The sequence below is a fragment of the Petaurus breviceps genome, unplaced genomic scaffold, assembly GCF_028583685.1.
Source record: "Petaurus breviceps papuanus isolate PSGF00001 unplaced genomic scaffold, PetGlider_PUasm1.0 129, whole genome shotgun sequence".
Classification (NCBI taxonomy): Eukaryota; Metazoa; Chordata; class Mammalia; order Diprotodontia; family Petauridae; genus Petaurus; species Petaurus breviceps.
In genome coordinates, this window is record NW_027185665.1 from 3,606,334 (window position 1) to 3,621,554 (window position 15,221).

At 38.8% G+C, this 15,221-nt stretch overlaps 1 protein-coding gene across 1 annotated transcript in view; it reads left to right on the top strand.

The window, feature by feature from the left end:
* LOC138172856 (collagen and calcium-binding EGF domain-containing protein 1-like) overlaps positions 1-15,221 on the top strand; it is a 350,877-nt gene that overhangs the window by 294,946 nt on the left and 40,710 nt on the right. The window contains exon 3 of the mRNA XM_069102725.1: positions 15,016-15,068. Coding sequence (XP_068958826.1) covers positions 15,016-15,068 — 53 coding nt within the window. The remainder of the gene's footprint in view (positions 1-15,015; positions 15,069-15,221) is intronic.

Sequence of the window (15,221 nt, forward strand, 5' to 3'; positions counted from 1 at the left end):
TGGCTAACACAAAACAATAACATAGTAGATATATAGTAAAAGACTGACTATATTTCCCGCCCTCCTATCCCACCTCCCACTTGTTCTATTCTCTACTTTGATCCCATCCCTTTTCAAAAGTCAGTGCTCCCAACTTCCCTCCCCCCCAGCCTGCCCTCCCTTCCATCATCCCCCCTCTCATCCCCTTCTCCCCTACTCTCCTGGAGGGTGATACCCTATTTAGTGTGTATTTCATTCCCTCCCCAAGCCAAATTCAGTGAGAATAATGTTGACCCATTCCCTTTTGCCTTCCTATTCTTCCCCTCCATTGTAACCATTTTTCCTGGCCTCTTCTATATGAGATAGTTTACCCCATTCTGTCTCTCCAGATATCCTCTCATTATATTCCTCTCTCACCTCTTAATTTCACCTTTTAAGTATCATCCCTTCCTGTTAAATTGGTCCTGTGCCCTCTATCTATGTATATATGTAAACATATATACACACATTCACATGTGTATTCATATGCCCATATACCGTCATATATAGACATATATATATATATATATATATATATATATATATATATTTCTATTCCCTTCAACTACTGAGAAAGTTTCATCAGGTACGAATGTCAATAGTTCAACTTTGATAAGTTCCTTATGATTTCTTTTCCCTGTTTACCTTCTCATGCTTCTCTTGCTTCTTGTGTCTGAATGTCAAATTTTCTATTCAACTCTGTTTTTTTTTTTTCAGCAAGAATGCTTGAAAGTCCTCTATTCCACTGAATGACCATATTTTCCCCTGAAACAGTATACTCAGTTTTGCTGGGTAGGTGACTCTTGGTTTTAATCCCAGCTCCTTTGACCTCTAGAATATCATATTCCAAGCCCTTCGATCCATCAGTGTAGAAGCTGCCAGATCCTGGGTTATCCTGATTGTGTTTCCACAATATTCAAATTGTTTCTTCCCAGCTGCTTGTAATATTCTCTCCTTAATCTGGGAATTCCAGAACCTAGCTATAATATTCCTAGGAGTTTTATTTTTGGGATCTTTTTCAGGAGGTGATCGGTGGATTTTTCAACCTCTATTTTGCCCTCTGGTTCTAAAACATCAGGGCAGTTTTCTTTGAGAACTTCCTGGAGGATGATTTTTGAGTTCTTACTTTGATCATGGCTTTCAGATAGTCCAATAATTTTTCAGTGATCTCTCCTGGATCTATTTTTCAGGTCAGTGGTTTTTCCCATGATATAGTTCACATTGCCTTCTATTCTTTCATTTGTTTGGATCTGTTTAATAAATCTGTTTAATTGTTTAATAAAGATCAAAGGTGGTGCAGTGAATAGATCACTGGGCCTAGAGTCAAGAAGAACTAAGCTCATATTTAACTTAGACACTGTGTGACTCTGGGTGAGTAACAACCTCTATTTGCCTTAATTCTTCATCTGTAAAATGGACACATTGAAGAAGAAATGGCAAACCACTCCAATATCTTGGCCAAGAAAACTCCACGGACAAAGTCTATTCCCTGTCTTCAACTGGGAAGTTTGGGAGAGGCCTCCTGCAGGAGGTAGTACCTAGTTGGTTTTTGAAGGAAGCTAGGGAGATAGAGATAAGAATGGAGAACATTCCAGGCATGGCAGGGCAGCTTCTGCCATATCGCTTCCCAAAAAAGATCTTACCAATTACCGGATCCATTAGTAATATGATAGTATGACTATTTATTAATAGTACAGCCAACATTGCATTTCATTACTGTTAATTATCCTTGTCAATTTGATGATGCAAAGTGGTATCAAAGTTGTTTTAATTTGAATTCCATTGATTGTCTGGTAGTCTTAGTGATTTTTCTGGTGGCTATTGATTGTATTTCTTCTTAGATCAGTTTATTCATACCTTTTTGCAATGTATTATGAGATGGATTTTACTTCTATATTAATATAAATTCTTTACAGAGTATGGATGTCAGATTTTTTTCCAGGTGTCCTAATCAGTTTTCATTAAGGATGTAGTTTTTTTCTAATATAAATCTCTTTTTCTACTATCAGCGCCATCTATTTGTCTTATAATTTCTTCTGTTTGTTAGATAGAATTTTCTTCTTTTCCACAACCAGGACAGGTCTATCACTCTCTTTTTTCTAACTTTATGATGAATTTTAAAGATACTAGATCCATGTGGAATTCATTATACCATATAGCTTCAGGGGTGGAACTTTTCTCCCCTCTACTCCTTATTATTGATGTTCCATTTTAAATACCATGACAATGTTACCCCAAGCTTAGATTTGTTTTTGTTCTACTTTGTTTCATTTTTTTAAAAGAGAAATTATGTAAGATATTGGGAAAGAAGGATAGAAAACTGAATAATGGAATGAAAGGCAGCCTCTCTGCTATTTATTTGATGTTTGTCAAAGGCAGCTAAAAGTTATGCCCTAGTGGGTTATCTCAGTGTTCTCTCCCTTTCCAGGCATGAAATAGAATGTGGCCTCCTTCCCTGTCTGAGGTACAAACCTTGGCTTAGAGCTCTAGAAAGCCTTTGGCTTTCTATTGAGAATACTCAGTTTAGAGTTCAAAAGAATTCCATTCTCTTTGTATATCAAGAAAATCACCATCAGTCCCTCAAGTTGCCCCACTTAGCTCCAGTGATGTCTACAACTTTTACTCTTTCTTAACCTAGGTTTTCTTGATTGGCTTTCAGTGAAATTTTTACTATATGGATTTTTTTCTATTTGATAAAATGAAGGAATGACTCCAAATAAGGAGGTTGTAGCACCCCCAAATGGAGATTCTATTAAACCCAGACAATTCATTTAGCTAAAAGAACCACTCTCCAAGGAAGGCTGACAGTTCTACCTCTAAAAACCCAGAATCTAGCAGAGTTGGGGTGGCTAGGTGGCACCGTAAATAGAGAGCCCTGGCCCTGGAGTCAGGAAGAAATGAATTCAGATCCAGCCTCAGACACTTAACACTTACTAGCCGTGTGATTTTGTGCAAGTCACTTAACCCTGATTGCCCTGCATTCTCCCCTCCAAAAAAAAAAAAAGAATCTAGCAGAGTTTCAAGGTGAAGTTCATTGTCAAGAAAACAATATGCCCTGTTCATTCCAAAGACAAAGAGGACAGTGTTATTTCCCCATATCGAGAACTAACCAGTTTTTCTGTGAAGATATCTGAAGTAAAAATCTCTAATCAGGCCAATCACAGGTTTAAGAAGGAAGTAGGAAGGCACAACCAGAGAAACCTCCTCATCTAAAGTGAAATCTTTAAAAAATCACCCTGCCAGAAGGGGTAACATAATTGCACCCATACTTGACTGATGGAGTTGTGAATTTGTCTACACATTCTAAAAAGCAATGAAAAACTGCAAATGATAAAAGGTGTAAGAGATATCATCAGAGAGATCAGTTTTCATTAGTAACTTACTGTAGCCTACTTGTATTTACTGGGCTTGTCTCCACTGCCCTTTGGGTGACCCTCAATTTTACCTCTTCAAAGATTATAGTATTCTATGACTGATAGTCATATGACATCATAAAAAGAATATTTATATTAAGATGTTGGGCTTTCTCTTCCAGAAGTTTAGAGTTAATAAAAAGTACTGGGCAATTTCCCTGAATCCTCCCTGTTCATTCTCCTCTTCTTGTTCAACTCTGGGCCTAGTTCATTGTCCATTTGTAGTATCCACTGACAGTTTTGTGAATTATCTATTTAGCTATTAAAATTTCTCATCCACTTGGTTTTCCTTAGGTGATAGTTAAGCTAAACTCTCTGGAGTGATTATGGATTACATTTAGGAGACTCTGAAATATTTCAAGGTTTTGAGACATCAGCCCATTGTCATTCACAATCAGTAACATAAGAAGAACTTTCCCATCTATAGCTAATCTCTTATCACTTTGGGATATGAGATAGACATCTCATGATGGTGACAAATAATTGTTTTTTCAAATTTTAAAATAATATTTTATTTTTTCCCAATGACATGTAAAAACAAATTTTAAGGGGCGGTAGAGCCAAGGTGGCGGAGTAGAAGCAGAACCTCCCCACTGCTCCAGCTTCCACCTTCTCCAATCCATGTAAAAAAGGGACTCTAAACAAATTTTGGAGCTTCAGAAACCAACAAAATGAAACAGAGAAGCTAACCTCCCGCTGAGGCAGGAATGGGCCAGCATAGCACTCTGGGAGCCAAGCCCAGCCCCACACCCAGGTTTTAGCCCCAGGGCGGGCCTGACCAGCCACAGGCCAGAGGAACTCCAGATCAGCAGCAGCTGTGGCCATTTCCAGAATTATCAACACATAGATGCGAAGGACAAAGTGAGAGGACAGTGCAGAGTGGACTGTGGTACCCAGTAAGTGGGAGTGCGTGGTTTTTGCCCCCAGGGCAAGAAACTGCTGAGATGTCAGCACAGCCAGCCAGCACCACATGGCAGCTTCAGCTCCTGGCTTGCAGAGTGTAGGGGGACCAAGCACCAGTCTGAGGGGTAATCACTCTTGCTTTAACCTTTTTGGATCTGGATTGCAGTCTAGGGTGGAGGTCCTGGGGTGTGTGTCCAGCTTGCCAGAGGGTGTGGAGACCTCAGAGAAGGCACCTATCTAATACCTCCAGCAGCTGAGAAAACCCCAGCATTTGGGATGAAAGCTCCCCTATCTGGCGGCAGAGTCCTACTGTGGCAAAAAGCCCAGGGGTCAAGTGACTGAGGGGCAACATGACCAGGCAAAGGTAACAAAGCAGACAGAAGATTCCAACATTAGACTCCTATTTTGGGGACAAAAAGGAGCAAAGCATGGAACAGGAGGAAGACAGTGAAGTCAGAACTCCTGCACCAAAAACTTCAAAGGAAAATACGAGCTGGTTACAGGCCATAGAGGAACTTAACAAGCAGGTAAGAGAAGTGGAGGAAAAATTGGGAAGAGAAATGAGAACAATGCAAGAAAATTACAAAATGAGAGTCAACAGCCTGACTGAGGAAAATCATACCTTAAAAAAAAAGACTAACTCCAATGGCAAAAGGGGCTCAAAAAGGCAATGAGGAGAAGAATGCCTTAAAAAGCTGAATTTGCCAGATGAAAAAAGAATCTCCAAAGCTCACTGAGGAGAATCATTGCTTCAGAATTAGATTGGAGCAAATGGAAGCTAATGACTTTATGAGAAATCAAGATGCTGTCAAACAGATCCAAACAAATGAAAGAATAGAAAGCAATGTGAAATACCTCATGGGAAAAACCACTGACCTGGAAAATAGATCCAGGAGAGATAATTTTAAAATTATTGGACTGCCTGAAAGCCATGATCAAAGTAAGAACCTAGAAATCATCCTCCAGGAGGTTCTCAAAGACAACTGCCCTGATGTTTTAGAACCAGAGGGCAAAATAGAGGTTGAAAGAATCCACCAATCACCTCCTGAAAAAGATCCCAAAAAGAAAACTCCTAGGAATAATATAGCCAGGTTCCAGAATTCCCAGATTAAGGAGAGAATATTACAAGCAGCCGGGAAGAAACAACTTGAATATTGTGGAAACACAATCAGGATAACCCAGGATCTGGCAGCTTCTACACTGAGGGATTGAAGGGCTTGGAATATAATATTCTGGAGGTCAAAGGAGCTGGGATTAAAACCAAGAGTCACCTACCCAGCAAAACTGAGTATACTGTTTCAGGGGAAAATATGTTCATTCAGTGGAATAGAGGACTTTCAAGCATTGTTGCTAAAAAAAAAACAGAGTTGAGTAGAAACTTTGACATTCAGATACAAGAAGCAAGAGAAGCATGAGAAGGTAAACAGGGAAAAGTAATCATAAGGAACTTATCAAAGTTGAACTATTAACATTCCTACATGGAAAAACAATCATTGTACTGACGAAACTTTTCTCAGTAGTTGAAGGGAATAGAAATTATATATATATATATGAGGGTATATGGGCATATGAATACATATGTGAATATGTTTACAGGTATACATAGATAGAGGGCACAGGACCAATTTAACAGGAAGGGATAATACTTAAAAGGTGAAATTAAGAGGTGAGAGAGGATTATAATGAGAGGAGATGGGGAGAGACAGAATGGGGTAAACTATCTCATACAGAAGAGGCAAGGGAAAATGGTTACAATGGAGGGGAAGAATAGGAAGGCAAAAGAGAATGGGTCAACCTTTGAATTTGGCTTGAGAAGGGAATGAAATACACACTAAATAAGGTATCTCACCCTCCAGGAGAGTAGGGGGGGAAGGGGATGAGAGGGGGAATGATGGAAGGGAGGGCAGGCTGGGGGGGGAGGGAAGTTGGAAGCACCCACTTTTGAAAAGGGATGGGATCAAAGTAGAGAATAGAACAAGTGGGAGGTGGGATAGGAGGGCGGGAAATATAGTCAGTCTTTTACTATATATCTACTATGTTATTGTTTTGCATTAGCCACACATGTACAACCTATACTGAACTGCTTATCTTCCCAGTAAGGTTGGGTGACAAGGAAAAAAGGGAAGGAATCTGGAATTCAAAGTTTTAAAATCAAGTATTCAAATATATATGTATGTGTGTATATATATACACTATTATTAATGCTATTTTCCATGTAATTGGGAAATAAGATATACAAGCACTGGGGCATAGAGATCCACTGGAAAAGTCAAAAAGGGTATGGGAGAAAATATGGGAGAGAGCAGATTGGAGGAAGGAATATCCTGTGGGACTGCTATTTTGGGGTGGTGGGTAGGGGAAAAATGGGGAGAAAATTTGTAACTCAAAATCTGGCAGAAATGAATGATGCAAATGAGAAGTTAATAAAGCATTTCAAAACAACAAATTTTAACATTCATTAAAAAATGAGTTTCAAATTCTCTCGTGAATGCAATCAATTTGATATGGATTATACATGCATAGTCATACAAAACGTATTTCCCTATTAGTAATGTTATGAAAGAAAACACAGATTGAAAAAAAATCTGTAGTAAAAATAAAATGAAAAATAGTCCACTTCAGTCTGCATTCAGGCTCCACCAGTTCTTTCTGTGGATGAGGATAGCATTTTTCATAGTGAGTCATTTGGAATTGTCTTGGATCATTGTATTGCTGAGAAAAGCTTGATTTTCATTCATTCAATATTCATAGTGGATTATCATACAGTATGGTTGTTAGGTGGCAAATAATTTTGTGAGGACATCTTGTTTTATGCCTTGCTTGATATTAATACGTAGAATCAAAGTTATCTTTTTGTTAATTCTTTCAAGAAATATTGTATGACTTTGACAGTGACGTTGGAAACACCTTTTGGGTCCTTTATGGCAGTGTTTTGTATTTTTTTGTAATCTATAAATGATAATCCCAGCGGTATTGTCATGGTCTACTGTGGAAATTTGTAAATTCATCAAGAATACCCTTGAGATATAGATATAGATATACACATATGCATACGTATACATATACATACACATTTATATATGTATATGTATAGATGTATAGATTATTCTTTTTTATAGATAATTCTAGCAAAAATTTTGTGGAGATAGGAAAGAATACAGATGGGTTAATATTAGTGATGTTCTCCTGACTGTCTTTTTCAGTAAGCATGCCTTCCTCCTCCCCCCCCTCCCCTAAGTATTTGGATTCTCCTCTCTTTCATGTATCTTAAGAATTGATTCTACAACATGCTCAGACTTGTGTGGCCTCCAGCATTGATCTTCTCTATGTATTTATTCATTCTTCCAGCATTCATTAAGCAGATCATGGTATGCTCAGCGCGCTGGGAATAAAAAAAAGCAAAACCCAAACAGTCTCTGCCCTCAAGGAGCTTACATCCTGTTGAGAGGAAGAAGCCCGTGAATACATTATAATTTCAGAATGGGGGGGCATAAGAAACTGGGGGATCAAAACAGGCCTTGTATAAGGACTGAATCTTAGAGAAAGTTATGAATTCTAAGAAAACCAATAGTTTTCAGAAGAAGAATTAAAAACTCAGCAATTATATAAAGGATTTATGCGAATCGTGAATAAGAAAAATGCAAATTAAAACTTTTATTAGGTTTCACCTCATATAGAAAATTGGCAAAAATGGGAAAAGGCTGAAATGGCCAATGTCGGAAGCTCTGCAAGAAGATGAGATTACTGATACACAATTCATAGAGCTAAGAACTAATCTGACCACCCCTCAAAATTTTTTTTTAAATTGTGACTAAACTGTTCACATCTTTGGTCTGGAAATGTCATTGCTGGGCATATGCCCTAAGGAGGCCAAGGACTGAAAGGTCTCAAAAAAGCAAGTTAATCATACCAACACTTTCTGCATTAGCACAAGACTGAAAATAAATTGGATGCCTATCGGAGAATAGCCTAACAAATTGGGGTATCTAGTATAAGTGTGGTAGGATATTATTGAGGTGTGGCCTAGTGGATAGAGAGCTGACCTCAGAGTCAGAAAGATGTGGGTTTAAGTACCACTTTCTGACACATATTGGCTTCGTGACCCAGGGAAAACCATTTAACCCCTTAGTGCCCCCAGGTAACCCTCTCAGGCTAAGGTACCGAGAAGGTGAGCACCTACTTTTGTAGAGGAAATCCCTCACCAAGAGCTCTTTACACTAATGAAATCTCAGCTCAGGTACAACACACAACAGCAAAAGTAACAATGAATATGAGGAATGTATGAACTAATTAAAGTTAAATAAGCAGAAAGATAAAAAAGAACATTAAAATGAAGCTGAATCTTATACAATAGTAATAATCAGTCTTGGCCCAGGAATTTATTAATCAATAAAAACTTATTAAGTACCTGTTATGTGCCAGTGCAACTAGGGGACCCAGTGGATAGAGCCCTTGGCCTAGAGTCAGGAAAACATGACTTCAAAGTTAGCCTCAGATACCTACTAGCTGTGTGACCCTGGACAAGTCACTTAACCCTGTTTGTCTCAGTTTACTCGTCTGTAAAATGAGCTAGAGAACAAAATGGCAAACTATTTCAGTAATTTTGCCAAGAAAACCCCAAATGTCACAGATTTGGACATGAATAATACAAATCAACAACACTTTGTACCAGGCACTGTGCTAAGCATTGGAGATACAAAAAGGGATAAAAGATAGCCCCTACCCTCATGGAGCTTACAATTTAGTGGGAGAAACAACATGAAAACAAATATAAATAAATATAGATAAATACATACAAAACAAGCCATATATATGTTGTAGGGATGGGAGGATTTTGCTTAACTTTTTCTTTACTTCAAGGGAAGGCTCCCTAGGAAATGGTTGGGAACAGGGGAATATCCAGAAGTCACTGTGATGTAAAAACAAAAGTATCAATAAAACTATAGGAAAAAAATGAGTGTGGAGGGGGAAATGAGTGACAATGGGTACATGTAGATTAGATCAGGCCTTATTTACCTAAGGTTCATGAATTTTTTTATTTCAATAACTATTTCCAATATAATTAGTTTTCTTTATAATCCTATGTTTTGATTTTGAAGTTAAGAAAATCATTCTGAGGAATAGGTCTCTTGAGACTAAGAAAAAGTCTATGGCACACACAAGTTTTGAACCCCGGCACTGGTTAATAAGATTCTGACCTTGCCATGCCATATAGACCTGGGAAGGCAAGTGTTTGGTTATCTCTGTGTGTGTCTATGTGAGTGTGTATGTGTCATAAGTAAGGTCATTCTCTCACAACTACCTGTCAGGGAGGCTATGGATGGGATTCCTACCTTGGGTGTTAGATGGAATAATTGATTGTGGTTCTTTCCAGTTCTATGATTTTTGGTGAGGTTAGAATGGGAATGAAAATACTTTCCAGAAACCACTTACAGTTTCTGTGCAAATTCACTGTCAGAGTAAATGACAGAGTGCTGGATTTGGAATCAGGAAGACCCTGAGATCAAATCCTGCCTGACACTTAACTTAGTTATGTGAACCTGAGCAAGTTACTTACCCTCTCTCAGCTCCAGTTTCCTCATCTGTAAAATGGGAATAAAAACTACACCTGCTTCACAGGGTTATTGAAAAGCCCAAATAAGATAACATATACAAGGTGCTTTGCAAACCCAGAGCATTATATAAATGTACTATGATTATCATTAGGAGGGAGACAATAAGTTATGGAGTTTATTGGTTATTGAATCCAACTCCTCATGACCCCATTTGAGGTTTTCTTGGCAAAGATACCAGAATAGTTTGCCATTTCTTTCTCCAGCTCATTTTACAGATGAGGAAACTAAGGCAAAAAGGGTTAAGTGACTTGCCCAGGGTCACACAGCTGATAAGTGTCTGAGGCCAGATTTGAACTCAGGAAGATGAGTCTTCCTGACTCCAGGCCCAGTGCTCTGGCCACTGCACCACTTAGCTCCCCATGGAGTTTCTTATCAGGTTCAGTTTTTGCTGCTCCTTTTCCTAAGATCTGCCACCTAGCTCTGGTGTCTTGTTTATCATGTGGCCCCAGCCATGGCGAGAAAAGAAGAAAATTAATACAGTTCTTAAGAGGAAGTGTCTGAGGAGCTTCAGGCCTCTGAGAACAAATACTCATTCATCCAACAGATATTTATACCACACACTAATAGCAGTTCTTTGTACTGAACCTGGGAGATACACAAAAATAACGAAGACCTCAGAGTCCTTTAGTTAAAACCGCTTGACAAGTGCTGCACTGAGCTGATTGGTAAGATCTTATAATTACAATAATAATAACAATAATAGTAGTCAGATTCTTTATAACTAAAAGCAGGCCTGCATAACCTAAAGCCCTTGCACATGTGTGGCCCTGGGCTGCTTGCAGCACCCAAAGGATTTCAGGTGGCCAGCAGAAAAATGCGGAGGAAAACATCCTCTACATTTTTCACCGCTGTCCTAAATTCTTTGGCGCCCACAGGGCATATGTGGCCCACTGGCCACAGGCTGTGCAAACCTGGTAAAGGCTTGCAAATAGTGTCATGTTATCCTTACAATAACCCTAGGAGGAATTATGATCCTAATTTTACAGTAGAGGAAACTGAGGCAGAGGTTAGGTGACTTGCCCAAGATCACACAGGTAGTAAGTAACAGGCTAGATTTGAACTTGGCTCTTCCTGACTCCAGGTCCTGCACTCCAGCCCCTGTTCCTTCTATATGAGTGATGATAGCAAAGACAGCAAAAAGGGATTGGAGACACTTGGAATCAAGCTCTTGTTGTTTGTATCAGAGACAAGGCAAACTGAGAAGCCTTCTGTGAATCCAAACCTTCTTATTTCTCTTTGCCTTCTCAGGGCTCTGATTCCATAACTGTCTTTCCTCCCATCATTGTTTTCCAGGATCCTACAATAAGGGATGTCCGACACCCTAATGCTAATTTCTCTTTGTGCCATCTTCATTCCCTCCATCTTGTTTTCTTTTCCAAAAGCTCCTAGGGAGACTTGCAAGGTAGGGTATGGGCTGCACTGCTTATCTTTCTGGGGGTGTGTCCTCATCCTCTGGGATGCCTGAGGAAAACCCCTATGGTTTCTCCTGATTAGCAGATGCTGGCAAGAGTGAGCTAACCACCTTCTCTACCCCTTAACTGCATTAGTAAACTAAGCTGAAATTTAGAAATGGCCTCTGCCTAGAATCAGGGCTGGGGGAGGGAACCTGTGGCCTTGAGGTCCTCAAGTGTGCCCCTTTGACTGAATTCAAACTTCAACAGACAAATCACCTTAACAAAAGGATTTGTTCTGTAAAACTTGTACTCAGTCCAAAAGCCACACTCAAGGACCTAAAAAACCACAAGTGGCCTCCAGGTCTGCAGGTTCCCCACCCCAGGATACACCTATGAACTTTTTCCTACTGGATTTGGTTTTTTGTTTGTTTTATTTTTTAAAAGATAACATCCCACAGCAGTGTTTGTGGTGAGCTTTTGCTTGGGCTGTCTAAACTTCATTAAAGATAATTTATGTTGTAGCTAATCTTTGAAAATGTATAAAAGGTGAAGCCAATATTTATTTTTCCATAGTTTGGAATAATACTTTGTTTATTTTAAATAGTTCCTTGCAATGGATGGATGTTTCACATACAAAATAGTGATCTATTATGATGAACGCAGGGTCGGTCATGCTGGGGATGAGTTTGAATCACCGATTTGCACCCCTTGATCATTGCACTGGGGTCAGTTACGCAATGAAGAGGAAAGAACAAAGGGGAGCTTAATTCTTTGCTGCACATTTAAATTAAAGCCCACATGGTCAGTCCTTGAGTCCAGAGTTTCTCCTAACAGAATTCCATAGCTTTTGGAAAACAGATCAAATCACTTCATTTTAATTTAATTTCATAAGGAAGGCCCATGGCAGGTTGTTACTGACTCCATGGTTGTAATGGGAATGTAAATTTAAAGATCATCCCTGCCCCTGGGCTAAAGTGCACCTGGAGCCTGGGGTAGGAGGCTTGTTTTTCAGTAGATACTCCTTGATTGGCCAGTGGGTCCAAAAGGTTGTTACATTCTCTGAGCCAGGAGAAGGCTATATAAGCCCTGATGTGTAGCTTTGTTTTGGGGGCTCACTTGGAGAAGTGTTCTGTGATTTGATCAGATGAAACTCTGGAAAGCCATTGTCCAGAGCCCCCCCCCGGCTTTGAAACCCAGATGTTGTTTGGTATAGATGTAATGGTTGGACAGTTTGGAAATCTGTCTACTTGATCTGTTTTTGTCTTGATAATTCTGTCTGTATACTTTGAAGTTCGGGGTGCTGACCTCTTTCCCCTGAACTAGGTAAAGATACATATTTGACTCATTAAAGTAAGTTTGTTAACCCATTTTGAGTTGCTTTCCTTTAACAAAGCAGATCTAAGAACCTGTGTTGGCAGACACCCTGGGGATGCTGGGGTGCTTGCTGCTACAATGGTTTTGACAGTCCCACGTCTTCAGATGTTCAAAAGGGTCATGAGGTTCCTGACTTCAGTGTCTCCTTCATGGTGAAAGACACTGGAAAGATTATATCCATTTCTATGGACTTCAGAACATATCAAACATCTCGGAGGCCCGTACCTTAGTTATGCTATTCAAAGTAGACAAATAGAACCATATGTTTAAATGTGATTTTCAACTTGAGTATCAGAAACATCTGTTCTCCCCCGTCGTTCTTTCTTATAAAGCCAAAAAAAATCACAATTTTAGATCATTTAGAAGTCCTGTTCTTTTCCCCACAGTCCTTCTTGTATGATACCCTGAGTACTTCAGTAAGCAATGACCATAGAAATTAAAATAAACAATTTATTAAATTAATATTCTTTCCTGTTGTAAATTTGGACTATTGGGAACCAATCAGAGATCTTCATTTTGGTAACATTAAAAAGCAGATGGGGATGGAATAGAGCTTTGGGGAGATGAAAGGACAGACCCATGATTTCATCAATGTAAGAAACCCCTGGGATGGAAACTCTGGGATCTTTTACCAGTGTAAAAAATTATTTAAAACCACAAGGAAGGGATCTTTTGTCATAGAAAAGTTAGAATTTGGCTTTTGATGTCAGTAAGTAATTCTAATGGGAAATGTAAACTACTCATCAGAAAGTTGGATACTGCCACGTCCTCAAGAAAATGTCTTACAGAACATTTGGAAAGGAATGACATTGTTTTTCCTCCTAAGGCCTAATAAAATATGCTGAATAAAGATCCAGAATAATCTTCCTGGCGAGAAAAGCAATTGTCAATCTGAACCCTTTAAGAGTTTGGGCAGGGGCGGCTAGGTGCCTCAGTGTATAGAGCACCAGCCCTAGAGTCAGGAGCACCCTTGAGTTCAAATTCGGCCTCAGACACTTAACTCTTACTAGCCCACTCAAATAGATTTGTTCTATATCGCAATCAAAATACTATACAGTTATAATTTTTTTTAAAATAGCAGGAAAAAATGACAAAGTTATCCTTTTCCTTTAAATATCAGAAAACAAATTTGCAGAAGAAACAAAACTTTGTAGGATTGCCAATAAGTTAGACAATAGTCAGGATTTTTTAAAATCTTGAAAAGCTAGAGCACTGGGCTTAAATTAATAGTTATGCTTTCCACATTGTGACATTCCCCATCAAGGTTTTGATATATAGTGAATCAACATAAGATATTAAATGGAAATTCGGGCGGAGTTTTGTGGAAGCCACACACAACATGTGAAGGCCATCAGAGGATACAGAAAAAGTTTAGAAACTCAGAAATACATAAAAGTATATGTCTAGTATTGTGTAATATTAACCCAAATTTTACAATAAGGCTCTATAAACACCCCATAAAAGAAAAAGAAAAAAATCAGACTTCTTCCCTGGTACCAAGGGAAGGTCAAAAAATTTTACATCGATTTTCCAGATTGCAGGGGCACTGCATTCCTAACCCCTAAGATATGGAAGGGGTAACGATAATATGAAATTTTTACATATGATTTTCAAACTTACAGATAAAATATGGGGTAGAAATTGTTGAGGAGCAATTCATCTGAAAAATAGTTGGTAGTTTTTGCTAGACTACAAGCTCAATCAGGCACCAGTCTGATACGGCAATAAAGGAGCAGCTAATCCAATGTGAGGCTGCATCAAGGGAGTGGATAGAGGACTGGACTTTGATTCAGGTAAAACTGAGTTCAAATTCTGCCTCGGGCACTCCCTAGCTTTGTAACGCTGGCCAAGTCACTGAATTTCTCTTAGACTCAGTTTCCTCATCTGTAAAATGAAGATACTAATAGCACCTTCCTCACAGGGTTATTTGTGAGAAGAAGGTGACATAATAGATTTATTTTGCAAACTTTAAAGATAAATGCATCTATCTATATAGATACACAATTATTACAATCAACATATATGGTAACTATAACAATTGTTACTGTTGTTGTTTTATTATCTAGTGGCTGTGGCCTCAATGTGGTTAAATGAATTTCCCAAGGTCTGGTGTTTTGTTAAGCTTATGTTGCACCCTTTACTCTTTAACCCATTAGCACAGTACTTAGACCACAGAGATTTCCTGGGACATAATTGCTTTTGAAAACCTGATATAAATAAATAAAACCTGATAAAAGAATATCATTGTAACTACAGGAAACTCCTTCTTAAATAGCATTTTTCTTGTTTGTTTTCTAGGAAAAGGTGCTGCAAGGGTTATAAGTTTGTCCTTGGACAGTGCATCCCAGAAGGTACGTAATTTCAAGCAAAGCTCAGAGCCTTTAGACTTAGTTACCACAGATCATTTAAAACATGTGCAACATTTGCATGTATGTGTGTGTGAGTGCATGTGTGTGTGAGAGAGAGAGAGAGAAAGAGAGAGAGAGAGAGAGAGAGAGAGAGAG